The following is a 16,768-nucleotide window of genomic DNA, read 5'->3' as shown; positions in this document are numbered from 1 at the left end:
GTTCACTGGTAATGAGCTGACACTAAGGCTGTGTAACAACAACAGGGCACTGTCTAATTCAAAAATGTTCTGCAAGTTTTATTAAATCAAAAACATTAATTAAAAATATTAAAGTCTTGGTGATTTAAGTGTGTAAACCCTCTATGCTGTCTCACAACAGCTTCTGTTCTGTAGGTAAAAAGCGTTCTTACCACACTTATCGGGGGGGATGCAGAGGGCAGAGTACGGCCGGTGGAGGAGCGTTCCTTCAGGGCACACGCAGCCCTCGGTCAGGCCCGAGCACTGATCTGGGTCTGAGTCGAAGTCGTGGTTGGGACAGGACTGAGATGTGCAGGCAGGTAGACAAGCCTGATATCGCAGAGTGTCGGGACACACGAAGGCTGCAAGAAGAGAAACAAAGCTGGAAGTGGCTTAAACACATGTTTTTACTTACTACCTACTAGATTTTACTTTAAAAATAACAGTGGAAGCAAATGTTCTGGATTGTGCTGAATGAAAAAAAAAACTTGTCCAGACAGTCCTGAACTCTGCATACATTTTAATCTGGTTCCAGTTTTTCCAGACTGATTTAGTGTTTTTAGGATTCAGTGATACTGCACGTCATTCAAGTGCTGGCAGCCTTATATATATATTTAATAACAGTACATTGGGCTTCAATTGCAGTCCAGTCAAATATCATTACATTGTTGACCAGTCACTTTTGCTGTTGTCACAGATGCACATTTTGCCTGCATAAACATGTTAACTAGATCTCAGCTAACAGTGTAATGCCTCTGTACAGTCTCTGTTTCAGGCTGTGTACACATAACTGTTTCACTCCTGCTCACGGAGAAAGTACTTTAATGTTCTAGCAGCAGCCACTAAACTTACGGCAGTAATCTGGACTCCTCCACTCAATGCAGATGTTGAATTTGTGGCATGAAGCCACATAGGCAGCCAGTGCCACACACTGGTTGTTGACATACTCCGAATCTCTGACCCAAACCTCACAGAATGTGCTTGGCGGGACCTGGAAACAAATAACAATCAGATGAATTGAATGATTCATGAAAAGTATTTTACGTAGAAGTCAGAGAGAAATAATGCTGGGAAGTCTAGTCTAGGAAGTCTTCTAATCCTGCCAAGAAACACAACCTGTATTACTTGTACCTGAACAACATCCTGTCTGGGTTTCATACAGTCTCTGGCTAGTTTTGAAACTGCTAAGATACTGGTCCCTGTGTCTGTAAAGGAACCAGGAAATGAGTTCACAGATAGGTCAAACGTACGAAGGCGTGGCAGGAGGAGAAGGCTGGGTTCTGCAGCATGGCCAGGCAGCTAGAGCAGTCGCTGGTGGAGCAGTTGAGCTCGCGGCGGCGGCTGTGGCTGACGTAGCTGGTGGTGTTGGGAACCTGCCAGCTATCAATGAACACGGCTGGATCTTCGCTCCGGCCCACTGTGGTGCCGTTGGCCAAAGTGAGGTCATTGGTTGGGTCTCCGTCACAGAAACCTTGGGTGGGTGTGAGGGGGTTCACAAAAACACAGATAGAGAAGATCTTAGTTAGAGATTTAGCTACATAAATAATTGAGCTTCATGTTTAGCTCCCTTTTCAAATAACACAAATGAGCAAACCTTGGGGAAACAACAATTTTGCACCTGTTGCATCTTTCATCTCTGTGTGATCACCCCATTAAGAATTGTGAACAGTGCAAATACAACAAATACCAGTCCATGACAATTAGACTATTCATACCACAGAGGCCCATGGTGGGAAGTTTGTTGCTGGAGTTCTCAGTGTCGATCACCATCATTCCCGTGCTGTGGTACCACTGCAACTTGAGACCTGCTGGGGTGCGGATCAAGTACATGTTGCCGGTGTCGTAGATCTCAAAGCCAAACTTTTTGAATCGAGGTTTGGCATAGCGTGAGTTGACGTAGAGCTGAACAAAAAGGAAAAAGAAAAGTCAACATTATCAGATGTATTTTATAAATAATAGAGCTTTAATGTGCTTATACAACAGGTAATATATGAAGTAAAAAATTTGCCTACCCTCCTCTGCAGCCTGTTGATGATGATGTGATTGGATTTGTGGGTGATGTTAAGCGCCACCAGACACAGGTTGGTGAAATTCCAGAGGAACTTCTCAAAGGAAAAGAAAATCAGGTGAATTCACGAACAAAATCAGTGACTTGCACTCAAATCTCACTTAAAGAACCCCTGTGAGTGTGATATTGACTCACTGGTGACTCAGAGTCGGCAGGACACTCCTGGACCAGGACACTGACGGTCTCATTGGGCAGCTGGGTCACTATGTAAGAGGCAGCTTTGTAGATGGCAACGCTGTTCCCATCAAATGTGATCACATTCAGGTCTGGAAACACTGAGCAGCGACCTGCAGCATACAGGAGAGATGACGATGAAAAGCAAAACTAAAAACTAAGTTTTCTCTAATCTTAATTGGCACCCGATTATAAATTCATACAAAGAATATAATTAAAATTTCTGTGCGTTTTCCTCACATGGACAGTCCCACTGAGGGCAGCACTTGTCTCCATTGACAAGTATGGCAAAGCCAAGCAGGCCACAATTGGGCGGGTCGAGGTTGAAGGGGCAGCTTTGGGATTTGTTGAACAGGACGAGCTGGTGGTTGACGCAGATGTACTTGGTGCACTCATCAACGATCTCTGCATAGGGAGGCTGGAGGGAAAATTAATAAAAACTGAAAAAGCAGAAGTCACAAAAATGAAAAATAAAGCACAGAGGTTAATCTTAAGCAGGACATAGTATAAATGAATATGTCTGCTACTCTAATGCTTGATTAAAGCTTTTGTTGTTTTTTAAAATTTTAGCTTTCAAAGCATCCTTGTATCCTTGTGACTTTTTAAGTTCACAAATACATGTATTTAAGTCAGAATTAATATTAAATGGACAGGAAATGGACAAGGAATTCTTATATTATGGAGCTGTCCTGTGATTCATTATGAATTATAAGATTGAAAGTAAGACGTAAAGTAACAGAACCCACAGTGCACATCCTTGTTGGTGATACAGCCATGGGTGTTGTGCCCTCTGTTGTGTGTTTGGTCGTTTCCACTGGTGTGTAAGGAGACTTTGGTGCAGGAGGCGTCGTTGCTGCTGGACTGGTATGATCCCTTTTGTCCAGAGTGGTAGTTTGGACTGATGTGGCTGCTGGGAGTGAAGTCGTAGTGGGAGTAAGGACACCAGGCTGCTGGGAGGAGGTCAGCACATCAGGCAGAGGAGTCACTGGTTGAGATGTGGATGGTGACGCCTCAGTCTCTTTGGACGTCACGGCTTTCTCAGAAGTGGTAGACTCACTAGTGGACATTGTGGGCACAGCTGTAGATACTGTGACTGTTGTCAGAGTGGAAACAGGCACTGGACCTGGGGCGGTTGTGGTGGCCGTGCTGGGAGCTGTAGTGGTTGTCTCGGCACGCTCTGTCGTGCTTACTGTAGTGACCGGCTCAGCAGATGTTGCAACGGTTGTAGACGGGACTTCTGACACAGTTGTTGTGTCAGGGCTTGGCGTGACAGTCGGTGAGCCGAGAGTGGTTGATCTAACAGTTACTGTTGTGGGTCTAATTCCTATGGTTACCCTTGCCGTGACAGGCCGGATGGTTGACCTCTCAGTCGATGTGAGTCTGGGAGTGACTCTTGTTGAGACAGGAACTCTGGGTGTCGCCCTGAGCGTGGTCGTCCTCGTGGTGGTCGTAGTCGTTGGTGCGGGTGTAACTCTTGCAGTCGACACCAGCCGGGTGGTGACTTTGTCTACAAAAGTCGTCTGCCTTTGAGTTGTAGCAGAAGTAGTTGTGTGTAGCGGAGACCAAGATGGAGGTGGTGTGGTTGTAACTGTTGTTGCTGACACCTCCACTCTTCCTGTTACTGGGTGTGTCGTCTCTGTGATCGGCTGTACGGTGACAGGTCTGAGTTTGGTGGTGACATCACTGGGTGGAGGGCTTGTAGGGATTGTGGTGAGTGGTGTCTCAGGAGCACCAGGCACCAGTGGAGGCTGGGGCGTAACCACTTTCCTGGTTGTGGTGGCTGTAAATTTGGTAGAAGAGAGTTCATGAGATGCTGTAGTTGGGGCAGCAGTGGTTGTGGCAGCAGTTGTTGTGGCGGCGGTGGTTGTGGCGGCGGTGGTTGTGGCGGCGGTGGTTGTGGCAGTGGTGGTTGTGGCAGCGGTGGTTGTGGCAGCAGTGGTTGTGGCAGCAGCTGATGTTGCAGAGGTGATGACCGGCTTTGTTGTTGCTGGAGGTTGAGGCGCTTCAGTAGGTTTAGTAGAACTGACCACAGGGATAACAGTTTCAGAGGTGAGCTCTGGTGTAGTCTTTGCTGTGGGGCTATAGACTGGGGTGGAGGAGGTCTCCCAATGGGGTGGCCGCCATGGCTCGGAGGTCCGTGTGGTAGACACAGGATGGGTGGAGCTCTCTACTGTTGGTGACAGTGGTACAGTAGTAGTTTCTGTAAGGGACACTGGTGGCACAGCTGGTTTTGTTGTGGTAGGTCCTGGGGAGGTTTCTGAAACCTCTGGAGGTCTTGAGGTTGTGGTCTGAGTGGTTGTTGCTGTTGTTGGGATGGCAGTAGACCTCTCAGTAGAGGTTGTGGAGGTGGACACAGGAGGAGGTGTTGCAGTGTCTGTAATCTTCAGAGGCGGAGGTGCAGCTGTTGTTGTAGCTGTAGGTATTTCAGACGCAGTGGATTCAGGTACGGTCACCTTCTTTGTAGATGTTTGCCAGTCTGTAGTAGCTGAGGTAGCAGGCGGTGCAGTTGTAGTCAGTGCAACATGGACTGGGGTTGATGTTGGTAACTCAGGAGCAGTTGTTGTGGAGGTTGTCAGTTCAGTAGGGGTGGTGTGAACAATCCTCTCTGAGGTAACCACAGCAACAGGTGGTATTGTTGTCTCTGGACTCATGTAAGGTGTTGTTTTACTGGTAGTGAAAGGTGCGACTGGTGTGACTGATTCTGTGGTCTTTGCTGAAGAGACTGTTGACAGAGTTACAGTTCCTGTTTCAACAAGAGGTGAGGTCAGGGGAGGGGAAGTGGTTGTGGAGGATGTGCTTGGTAAACCAGGTGGGATGGGCGTAGTCGTTGTTGGAGGAACTCTCTCCACTGTTACAGGCTTTGTGCTGGTGTACACCGTGGCTGTGGTTGTCCTGGGAACAGTGGTCCTTTCCGTAACTGTTGAAGTCTCTGAGACCTCAGATGGGCCTGGACTAGAAGCAGTTACAATCGGAGTAACCACGGCTGAAGGTGTTGTGGCCTTTGTTGTGTCATCAGTTGGGTGCACAACCGCACGGGGAGAGGTGATGATGGTGGTTGGCCCCTCAGTGGTGCTTGTGGTTGGTGCTGTGGTAGTAGATGGCTGCAGGGTGGTTCCTGTGGTGGTGAAGAGTGGCTTTGGGGATTCAGTGGGCCTGGTGGAGGAGATGAGCCAGAATAGAGCCGTGATGCTCGTCTTGGACGTGCTGAGACTGAAGGGGCTGACTGTCCAATCTGTTGTGCCTGTTACACCGGTGGGATGGCCTTCAGTCACTTTTACTGTAGACATCGGCTCCACCACCTCTGGCCTGACAGCAGGGGGTGCTGTTGGAGGAGGTGCGGATGCTGCTGTTGTGGAGAGTTCAGGAGCTGCAGAAGAAGAAGTGGTGGCTGGTTGGGTTGTCTCGTCCGGGGCGGTTGGTGCCTTAGATGAGGTTGTCTGTGTGCTCGCAGCAGGAACAATGGTGGTGATTTTAGTGGTGGGAGCCGTGTGTGGAGGGGTAGAGGATGTGATGGTGGTGATGGTGGTGCTGGGAGGCGTGGTGGAGGCATCAGGGCTTGTGATGATTGCAGAGGTGACAGCTGCAGATGTAAGCTGAGGACTGGGTGGTGTTACAGGCTTTATGACAACTGGAACCTTAATGCCTGAACCCAAACAAACAAAAAAAACAGTGTTAGAAAAGAAGAGAGAGGGATGCTATGATTACTGTAGTTTAACATATCACAGTAAACAGTATTATCATGATAAATATTTCCTGAAATCCTACTATTACTCCTAAAATACAGTTAAATGACTTCACATGATCGCCTGGGATTTTGTTCACTGAGCAGTTATCTTCCTGTTGCAGCTTTGTCATATTCTGCATAAGTAATAACACCAAAAACAGTTTAAACTCTGTAGACAAAAGTAGGTTGTTAAATCTGTCTTTGTTTAATCTGAAATCAGTCAGGAGACACTCACAGTCTTCAACATAGACACACCGACGGGTGACCTCATCCAGGACCATGTGTGGCGGGCAGACAGGAAGGCAGCCCTCAACTCTGTACAGAGAGCAACAAACAGCTATGAAGAAAAAAGATCTAATTAAAACTGTCAAACTTGATGCATAGTCTTATCTACCATTAGCATTATTCTGTTAGTCTGAACATGTAATATCCACTGAAACAATACAGCAGATGTCTTTGTATCTGTCAGGTCATAAAGACATCAGCTACACGTCTTTTCAGTGTTTCCTGTTCACTAAATTTGACACCAATCATCTGTTTGATTAACAGGCCAACATGAAGACTAATAATATGGTGCAATATGGAACATTTTGAGATTGTATCAGATTTATGGAAGAGAGAGAGAAGAGAAAACAGTAAAATGTATAATGGTAGTCAAGATTGAGGAAATGCATACAGTGTTGACTACTGAAACTAATCATTCTGATTCAAATAATGAAACAAACATTGTTTTTAAAAGGTGAAGAAATAAACAAAACAAAATGAAAGTTTTAGAAAAACAGTTTCTGCAGACTGTAGTCAAAGAATCCATTAGATGAGAGGTGGATGTACTCTGATGTTTAGTTTAAGGTCAGTGCAGGCTTGATGTATGCCTCCATGTCCAGTATAGAGTTTCTATTAACTGTTGGAGTTGTGTTAAGATGTTAGATTGAGGTCAAAGGTCTCACTGTGGGATGGCGACGCAGGCCTCAGCCGACGGGTCGCTGCAGGTCTTGAAGCAGGGGGTGATGCAGGAGTCGTATCTCCACTGACAGCGAGGACCTGGTGGGGTGTCTGGGCTGGGGCCTGATAAAAAAATCACACAAATATTTGACACTTTTGCCTCAAGATCACAAGACCACGACATTGTATTGGAATTGGGTTTGGTATAAAACTCTAATCTCTCAGAACAAGGTCTAGTTATGTGTTACTGCTCTGCACCAAGAAGCATAATACCACATGATACTGAAATATATGTTACATATTTCATCTGATCTCCATCTCCCCTCTCTCTCTCTTTCTCTCTCTCTCCTTCCTTCTGTCTCTCTCAACCGCAATCAGTCATGGCAGAGGGCCGCCCATCCAGACCCCACTTCTGCATGAGTTTCTTCCCAGTAAAGGGGAGTTTTTCCTCGCTGGTGTCACCAAGTGCTGCTCATGGGGGAATATTGGGTCTCTTTAAGTTGAAATAAAGCGTACTATCTAGACGTACTCTATATGAAAAGTGCCTTGAGATAACTTTTGATGTGATTTGGCGCTATATAAAGATTGACTGAATGATTAATGGATTGATTAAATAGGTGAATCCTTCTCATGACGTTTTAATGGTTGTATTAATACATCACATGGAAACTGTTCTGTTACATGCATCAATTCATCCCCATTTCACCTTTATTCACCCTTAAATATCTGGTATCTTTGGAAACTTTGGATACTAGGAAGGAATTTTGAATTAAGTATTGTGGGTTGCAGCATTGTCAACACTTATTATACACCTTATGAAACCGCTCATACAGTAAGCAGAAAAATCACTTTGATGGCAGGAAAATTTGATGTGGTTAAACAACAAGTGTATAACATTACAAATATAGACTGGCTAAGAATGGTCCATAAATGTTTTCATAGTCCAGTAATGTGATGAATATAGAAAGCCATTAGTGTTTGTCTAACGTATCCAGTCTCCTGCTCTGAACGTGAACAGCATTCACTGCTGTCAGCAGGAAATTCAATCTGCTATTCGCTGCGCCGCCTTTTCCATCATCTAAAACAAATGCTGCTGTATTTTTAGCAGCAGTGATCAGCCACGCTGCTCTCTGAGCTGAGTATGCAGGCAGACAAATGCTGACCTCTGACCCTGCAGAGGAGCGCTGACGACCAGCTGAACCTCCTGGATACTCATTGATGGCTGAGTGAGGTTAAAAATAAAGTGTCAAACCGCAAAAACGTGGAAATGCTTCAACATGGCTTTTTTACTGACAATATCTCAATTCTCATCAGGTAAAACTCCAGCTTTACTTCAGCTCTCCTGCTTTAATAAACTGTGTTACAGATGAACATTGAGTTTATCAAAGAAAAAGAAAACAATTGTATACATTTTCTCTTAAAGGGGGCGTATTGTACTAATTTACAGCTCTATATTTCTATTCTGGGTAACCATAAGAGTAGTTTTGCATGATTTACAGTTAAAAAACAACTTATTCATCTCATACTGGCCCTATATGAAGCCTCTCAATTCAGCCTCTGTCTCTAATAGCCAATTTTACTTCATTATTTGACACTTTAATCATGAACATTCAACATTGTAACATTACATATATGACTGAAAATAAGCATAATAGCTCTCCTTTAATGATAACTTGAACAGAGTCTTCATTTACGTATGCTATCAAACTTCCATACTGTAATTCTGCTCTGTAGTGTAATCTGGACATATGAAATCTATTGCATGCATGTCTGTCCTGGAAGATGGATCCCTCCTCTGTTACTCCTCCTGAGGTTTCTTCCCTTCTTTTCCCTGTTAAAGGAAGTTTTTATGGACCTTTTCCTTATTCAAATTGAGGGTCTAATGATAGAGGGTGTTGTGTGCTGCAGTGCAGACTGTAAAGGCCTCTGAGGCAAGTTTGTGATTTGTGATATTGGATTAGAGTATATAAATAAAAAATGACTTGACTTTAACAAATTTATGACTTATTTTAATGAGAAATGCAAGAGAAAAATCTATGAACGATCAAAGTGTAATAACTGAGGTTAGAGGTTGTTGTAACATACTGACTATGGCACAGTTTTAGCTAAATGATGATACTGTATGTCTTAGCTATTAACCTGATGATTACACTATCATGATTACTGATGGGAATGGAGGAAAAAAAATAGAATAAAATAAGATCCAAGTCACATGAATTTTCCTCCCTCTCTCGTCTTAAATCACCCAATCTTGATTTTGTGATTATGTGATTTTCTCATGTTTTTTTTGGCCTCATAGTTTTCTATCTTCTGTATTGTCTCAGTGTTAGTCTGAGCAATTACAAAAATATTTCTGCATAAGAAGTTGACAGTTCCTACTGAGGCTAAATAAAAATATATTGGGAAAGGCTGAATGTTTTCAGTCAATTTCAAAGTTGATTTAAATCCATTTTTAATCTCTTTAATCTCTTTAATCTGTTGAATCTGTTTTTTAGGTACGACTGGCCGTCCCACCATCATGGCAATACAATCTTTCTGTTGCTTTCAGTGCTGGAGACACAGTGCGTCTTTCAGTGTGAGGGCAGTAACAACAGTGTGTGATGTGTTTACTGCACATGGGTCATATCAGTGTTGCTGACCTGTCAGTCTGAACAGAGTGGCTTTGCGGAAGCCGTCGCTGTGTCTGTATTTGAGCAGGTGGAAGCGGGGCAGGGTGGCATGCACGAAGAAGCCGGGCTTGGCGTGAGACTCCAGTGAGTCGAAGCCGGGGATCCAGGTGTCCTTGTGGAGCACGAAGGTGGCCCCGTCCCAGAATGCCTCACTCTCCTCCCACTTGGCCAGCCTGACCTGACCACTGGGGCTTGCATACAGGAAGTAGTTGGGTCTGTCTGCGGCCTCAAAGGAAACCCGTGATGTGTCTGTGAAGATGAAAACAAAATGATTAATAGTTCATTATCATTCACCCATGCATCAACCCTCGGATTAGTGGACACCCCATAGAGTTCCCAGATTAATTTAATTTGAATGAAAATGGTGCATTCAAATTAATTTTGAGAAGCAGCCAGATTGCAGCAGATATCGCAGCTCAGACACACTAAACCGACCAGCTTGTTCCAGGCTTGGCTCGCTCACCAGCCTTCACCTCAACTTGTAGCTCAGGTTGCTAAATTAGCATTTGGCAATCTGATCCCTGTACCCCACCGTCCATCTCCTCCATCAATGTTTTCACTGGGAAGCACAAATCATTCCAAACACTGTCAAAGGCAGAGGAAACAGTGGAAGAGGAGAACGGCGGCAGGCTGACTTTGAGTCGGAGCAGAAAAGAAGGAAAGCATCGAACAGGAAGGGAACAGAGTGAGTCCACTATATGATGCAATGAGGAGATGGATGTACATGCCTGATATTTGGTGGAAATTACCTGGACATCAAGTTTTTTTCAATGACTTCAATATTGACTGACCTCTACGACATACAGTCGATGAGACAAAAATGTTTGTTTTTTTCACAGGACTGCAGCTCTGTAACAATTATGGAAATATGGAAATCATCATTGCTAAAATGGCATTTTTAAAAATCCTCATGAACATTATATCAAGCGAATAATTCCTTATTATACACTTCACTACTGAGGTCCAGATCAAATAAAGATTTGCAGTGATGAACCCACAGATTATTATCACCTGGTACTGCAGTTCCCCTCAGCTCTATGGAGGGTTTTAGTGTCTTTCAGCTCTCTATTTTTGGTTCAGTCTCACTGCCTTTTTTCAAGCCAAAGCAGGCAGCTGTTTTCAGGGAATAAATCTGCTGTGCATTACCTGCGGAGCACCGACGGACACAACAGCAGACAGACAAAAGTTCACGACCAGCTGGAGAGCCACCAGCTGAAAGACCACATCATTTTCTCAGGAGTTGTATCAGACCAAAACAATGTAACTCCATGTCTGCTGGATTTACGTATTGGTGTTTTCAGCTTTTTTCACTGCCTTCAAGTGGCCCAAAATCAATTAAAACATCCCCCACATTGAGTTTTCTTCAACTTACCTCTTGCAATCATGGGAATAATGTGTATCCTCTCTTAGTTGCAATTATAAAAGCGTAATGTTGTCGTACCAACTAAATTTCTCAGGGAGAAGGTCAGATGAGATGTTTGGTGTACAAAATGCATGAGTATGACACTGGAGAACACACTTCTCACCCTATCTCCTACAAATCAATACTGAATCTTTCTTCAACCTTTAATAAGTAAGTACGTTTAAGTTAGTTAACCATACCTTTTCCATAGAGGTGGAAGATCAGAAAACACTGATATTAAGTGTTTTTGAAACATTCATTGTAGAAGGAAACAGCCTATTTTGTCATTAAGGTATGATGCCTTGTGGTTAAAGAGATTCCTTAAGTAAGATACTGATTTCTCACAGTCCAGCTGGAATACAGTAAAGTTGTGTGGGAGACAAGATACTTTTGACTCTTGTGTGACTCTTTTTCAGTCAGCAGCCTCCTGTATTCTGCTGACAGGAAAACATATCACTGCGGTATCTACACAACCATCAAACTTTCCCAAAGTCCACTACAGACATTCTCTTTCACTGCACTGATCTACTGTATCCTCCATTAGTAATGCAGACACTTCTTTTTTCTACAGTGACACTAAATGAGTGTAAAATAAAACTATAAAGCTTCTCGACTAACCACAGGGTTCCCACACTAGCCCAGACATCAAATTCAGGGATTGATTGCTAAGGTCTTGTTTGAGTAAATTCCTGCACACTGCTCCATTTAAATATGCACTCTCAATTATCTGTTGCATCTAGTGTTTTGTTTCCATGTGGACCTTATCTAGTAAATAAATTCTTCACAGTACAGAAATAACGTAATCTCTGATAAATATAAATATAAATATAAAGGGAAATATTACTACTACAAGAATGAGGTCCTTTGAAAATTGTTAAACTCTTGTGATACAAAGGTTTTCTTGATCTGTAGTTATTGAAAGAATCAATAAATGTCATGTTTGGGGTTTTAAAAAATAGTTTCTTTACTCCTTTTTTTACTGATCTTGTCAATCAAGAAATAAAATCTTTCTTCAGTACAGTTGCTGCATGGTCTCCCAGAGGATGTGTTAATGATGTCAGGGAGAGAGCTTAGGTACATTGATGAATTTTCAAAGGCCATTTACTGTCTACGGTGCCTTAATGCACAGGCTTACTGATGCTTAAGCCACGACCCCCTGGGCCTTCGACTGAGGACTTGGAGCCTCATGAAATATAAGCTTAAAAAACAAACAAACAAACACCTGATGTAGGAGAATAAAAGTTACCTTTGATGCAGGAGCAGACATCGTGAGGAGTTATTCCTCTAGCTGTGCTTTAAACTCTTTGTAAAAACACCATTTATGTCATTATGTACGTCGTGTTTGAATGTGGCGGGGTGGTACCAAGCAGCATCAAAAGTTGTCATCCAGCTCGATGCGTTTTTGTTATCAAATTAAAGACATCAAAATGGACAACAGAAATATCACATGGACTTGGAGGAGGACTTTGTAGCAGGAGTGATTCAATTTTGGGAGTTTGAAGTGAACAAATTGACAGTTGAACAGCTCGAACTCTTGGTTCAACATAGCTACACGCCTTTCTCGTACTATTTCTGTCACCAATGTAAGCAGAGAGCGATCTTTCTCTTAACTTTCCTTTGTTAAAAGTAGACTGTGGTCAGCTGTGCAGATAGACTAAAGAAAGATTGGCCAACGTCACCCTCCAAAATATCTGTATTCCCAGTGCCTATAGTTATGTTAAGGTGCACCTGTTTATGAAAACAATATGAAACTTACAAAATATACAAAACAAGACTTTTATGGACAATTTTTTGCACTGTTTTTTACATAATCGAATTATCAGATAAAACTTCTTCTGGCAGCTGAAAAACGTGTAGGAAAAGGTTGCAGAGAGAGGAGGTAAAGTGCTGCAGAAAGGAAATAAATAATCTCAGAGTCAGTTCTTGTATTGAAATGAATCTTGCTCTGTAAATTAAGTTGAATCCTGCAGTCTGAATAAAACAAACTCACCGTGAGGTCGGGCTCTGCTGAGGCCCGGCGTCATCATGAACTGCGAGAGGGATCCAGCTGCGGTGCTGAGGTTTCCCCGCTGCACGAAAACGGAGCCGCTGGACCTGGTGGCTGCCAACAGCGACGTCCGATCCCTGAAGGGGATCAGCCTGAAGGGGCCTTTACCAAGAACTGCAGACAGGAGGTCATGTTAGTGCAGCAGGGATTATTATTACAGAGTAGTGATGCAGTTTCAACTCATATGCAACAAATCACACATACTTCACATCACAGCTGAGCATCGTGTAAACCATATCACTCAGTTCAGAATTTTTTGGATGTATTTTTTCCTGGAATTACAAGCAGCTACTAGTTTCCGTCCATGTCACGTATCATATGAAAATCAATTAGCAGACTCTTAAAACTTGAGACATTTAATCCACACCATTCATTTCATCACAGATTTGATTATCTATGACCTTTTTAAACAAGAATCAACTTGTTTTGTCTTATGTGGATGTGTCATCAGTCATGTGCTTTATGTTGTATAAGCAAAATGTGTGTTGTTGTCAATTGTGAAAGATTTGGGAAAGTTTTTTTTTGTAATACATCTGATGCACGATGACTGCAAATCTAAAGTTGTTACAGAAGGGGAAGTGAGAGTCGTAAAGAACAAATGAATATGTTATATAAATGAAGCAACACTACTACAACATTAGTTCATGCAGGACACAGAAGTCATACGCCCCAGCTGTAATCAGCTGACAGCCGTTGATTGAATCAGCACAACTTATCAGTCACACATCAATCACAGCTATTCTCACAGCAAGGAGGTCCCATTAAATATGACTCCCACCTACACTGATCTTACTACACCAACTGTTGCTCATGCTGCTCCTGCTGCTGGCAAAGCTTGCCTCCACCAGCCCAACCTCCACCTTTCTGGCTTCATGACTCAAGGGTCAACCTGAAATTCATATCTTGCTTCGCCACACTCCACAGGGGGTTTTGTATTGCGCTCCCTGTTTTAGCTGAGCATGCTGCTGGCTAATCTAGCGAGCATCTTAGAGCGGAGCCTTCAGTGCCAAGTAAAACTGTATTTCCATTTGTTGCAATAAATGGTTTGATTTATGACGAGAGTGTTCCTGACTGAAGTTCATTTATTCTTTGAAACTTGCAATGATGTACTACTTCCCAGTCTTATGTGAGTCTTTACTTCAGAAGCCTCGATTGAGTCTTTCGTTTAATTTTTCACTTTGCTTCAATATTATGTGTCTGCGTCTGTCATGGGGTAGTGAATAGTTAAATTAATCTGCACTTAAAAGACACACTATGCCACACAATTACCAGATAATGCATTTTAATTCAAAACCATTGACTGGAGGGACAGAACATAAACATCCAGGTAAGTAGCTTAAACTTGTAAAAACACTAGTATCATCCTTTAAATTTCAGTAATCGTGAAACATGAGTCTAAACGTGAGTCCAAATGTGTCCAGTTGCGAACTTGGAGTTGAACACACTCCTATAACTTTATAACTAAGTCCTTTAACTACTCACACTAATAACTAACGTAAACAATAACAACCCATTGACTGATCACAGATGATAGAGTCTAATTTATGATTTAAAGTTGTTCAAATGTTCTGTACCAGTGCTGTATCTCATGGTGGTTTTAATTCATGCATGCAGGAAAAATATCCTGTTAATGTTTTTATTTATAAAAAAAATCACTCTGACATCACATCAACACTCAGCTCAGGATATTTTATCAGTCCCTTGGAAACCTGGATAATGTTGTGCACATCATTTCTACATCAAACTCAGTAAGTTATGATGTAAGTGTTTGTGTGATGTAGTTTGTCTTGTAGCTTTTAGGTCAGTGTAGAAAATGTCATACCTTTGTTGTAGAATTCACAGTCATAGGCTGCAGAGAGAAGGAGAGACATGAAGAAAGATAGTTAATAATAACAGTAATAGTAGTCATAGATGTTACAAAATGCTTCAAATTCAAGACAAATTGGTGCCACTTTCTAGCCACAGGCTTATTCAGTGGATCTTTCCACAACCTAAAAAAGAAGAAAAAACAAAACAAAAACTAAACTGATATATAAAATGTGATTTAGCAAAACAGAGTCAAATACAGAAACAGAAATGTTCACTGACCAGCAGAGAAAAGTCATATAAAAAGAAAAAAGAAAGAGAAATACATATAGAAAAGGAAAGACAGGAAAGAAGACGACATCATCAAGAATTCATTAGTCATCAAATGAGATACCAATTTATTTTTGAAAAATTTCAAAAGCTATTGAGCTCTGGGATAATGCTTGAAATAGAAATAATGTAGGTTTTTTACTCCCTGCATTCTGACTTACGACACAGAGACGGGGTCCGCCAGTCGACAGGAACGCCCTGGTGGCAGCAGCGCTGGGCGTACGCTGCCACGCTGGTGCAGAAACACTCACAGTCGCCTCCTCGGCTGCAGGCGCACGTGTCCGCCAAGCAGTTCATGTAGAACCAGGTAACATCCACCTGAAAGAAAAAGAAAACACTTTTAAGCATTCACTAAGAATAAAACAACATTTTGTATAAAAGTTCTCCATCGTATGCAAACCTCAAGAGTCAAAAGAAAGAGTCACAAAAAACATTCAAAGTAATACTTCAACAAAAATCCATCTAATTTATTTTCTTGATATTATCTATTTATTTATCTATGGGCTCATTTCATTTACCTAAAATATGAATCATCTTAAACTGTTGTCCTTTATGAAGTACAAAAAACATAACTCCGGGTTATATTTGGTTAAAAGTAATTAATTAACTTTAAAGACAATCTATTTGAAATCAGCAGATTGACACAAGCTGCAGGACTGAGCAGAGTTGTTGTACCGTTACTCACCACTGGGTGGCAGGCCTGGAAGACTTCACTGAGCAGCACAGCACACTGCCGCTTTGCAAAAGGCTCTCTGAGTGGACTGAGACTGCAGGGGTGTCTGATATCTGGACTGTTCACACACTGAGCACACAAACACAAACAGATGTATTCAATTATTGCAGGTTAAGGGTCAAGGCTTGTGTAATGAATTATGAAAGGATGAATGTGTTGAAAACAAACACATCAAAATACTGTAATCAGTTTTTTAAGATAACTGACTAATTAAAAGGCTTCTCAGGGTTGATAATGATGATACAGATGTTGCTTCACTCACCTCTGTTGCAGTCCAGCTGTTTCCAAACTCCTGTGGAGTCGGGGAGTCGATGTTGTCGGGTGTCCGCATCTCATTCACCGTCTTCAGGTCAAAGTTCCCACACAGTCCGCTCAGCTTTCCCTGAAAAAAATCACCAACATCCCACTTCAGCCTGATCTTTTCTCATATACATCAAAATCCTCTTAATATCTTAAATGTTATATCTGCTTAAAATGTCTGTTTGGGGCTTATTCTGCTTTGAGTGTAAATGAACAGAGTATATGTGTACAGCAGTCCGTGCTTGTCTATTACTGTTGTTGAAATACAGCATCTGACCAGCAGTGGCAGAACTGAGTTCATTACATCTTAGCACCCCATTCGGTGAGCGAGGAAGAAATAATGAAACACGTTTGCTTTAACATGTTATGAATGCCTGTGTGACTAAAGTCTTCAGTTTTCAGCAAACATCAAATCACTTTAAATATCTAACAAAACAGTCTCAGCTCAGCTTACTTGCTTATCACATAGATTTCAACCATATAAAGGTCTTCATCAGTAAATATAGTTATGGGTTCAACAGATCAAGAATTAACTCAGGCTCAACTTTTAAGTCA

The 16,768-nt window shown here is 42.3% G+C and overlaps 2 protein-coding genes across 2 annotated transcripts in view; one reads left to right on the top strand and one right to left on the bottom strand.

Moving 5' to 3' along the window:
* Window positions 1-13,728, top strand: part of LOC133982893 (V-type proton ATPase subunit d 1) — a 155,235-nt gene extending 141,507 nt beyond the window's left edge. Inside the window, exon 9 of the transcript XR_009925360.1 lies at window positions 13,718-13,728. The gene's annotated coding sequence lies outside the window, so the exon portion shown is untranslated. The remainder of the gene's footprint in view (window positions 1-13,717) is intronic.
* The window catches only part of otog (otogelin), a 70,993-nt gene that overhangs the window by 14,650 nt on the left and 39,575 nt on the right, over window positions 1-16,768 (bottom strand). The window contains exons 29-44 of the mRNA XM_062434736.1: window positions 16,176-16,295; window positions 15,866-15,982; window positions 15,342-15,498; window positions 14,867-14,893; window positions 12,988-13,158; window positions 9,566-9,844; window positions 6,932-7,049; window positions 6,220-6,299; window positions 3,007-5,903; window positions 2,501-2,678; window positions 2,222-2,373; window positions 2,031-2,120; window positions 1,734-1,920; window positions 1,269-1,489; window positions 871-1,009; window positions 192-380 (exon numbers count right to left, since the gene is read on the bottom strand). Of these exons, the coding sequence (XP_062290720.1) occupies window positions 192-380; window positions 871-1,009; window positions 1,269-1,489; window positions 1,734-1,920; window positions 2,031-2,120; window positions 2,222-2,373; window positions 2,501-2,678; window positions 3,007-5,903; window positions 6,220-6,299; window positions 6,932-7,049; window positions 9,566-9,844; window positions 12,988-13,158; window positions 14,867-14,893; window positions 15,342-15,498; window positions 15,866-15,982; window positions 16,176-16,295 (5,122 nt within the window). The remainder of the gene's footprint in view (window positions 1-191; window positions 381-870; window positions 1,010-1,268; window positions 1,490-1,733; window positions 1,921-2,030; window positions 2,121-2,221; window positions 2,374-2,500; window positions 2,679-3,006; window positions 5,904-6,219; window positions 6,300-6,931; window positions 7,050-9,565; window positions 9,845-12,987; window positions 13,159-14,866; window positions 14,894-15,341; window positions 15,499-15,865; window positions 15,983-16,175; window positions 16,296-16,768) is intronic.

The sequence above is a fragment of the Scomber scombrus genome, chromosome 1, assembly GCF_963691925.1.
Source record: "Scomber scombrus chromosome 1, fScoSco1.1, whole genome shotgun sequence".
In the NCBI taxonomy this organism is placed as follows: domain Eukaryota; kingdom Metazoa; phylum Chordata; class Actinopteri; order Scombriformes; family Scombridae; genus Scomber; species Scomber scombrus.
Note: the sequence above shows the minus strand (reverse complement) of the source record. Positions and strands in the feature narration are given on the sequence as shown.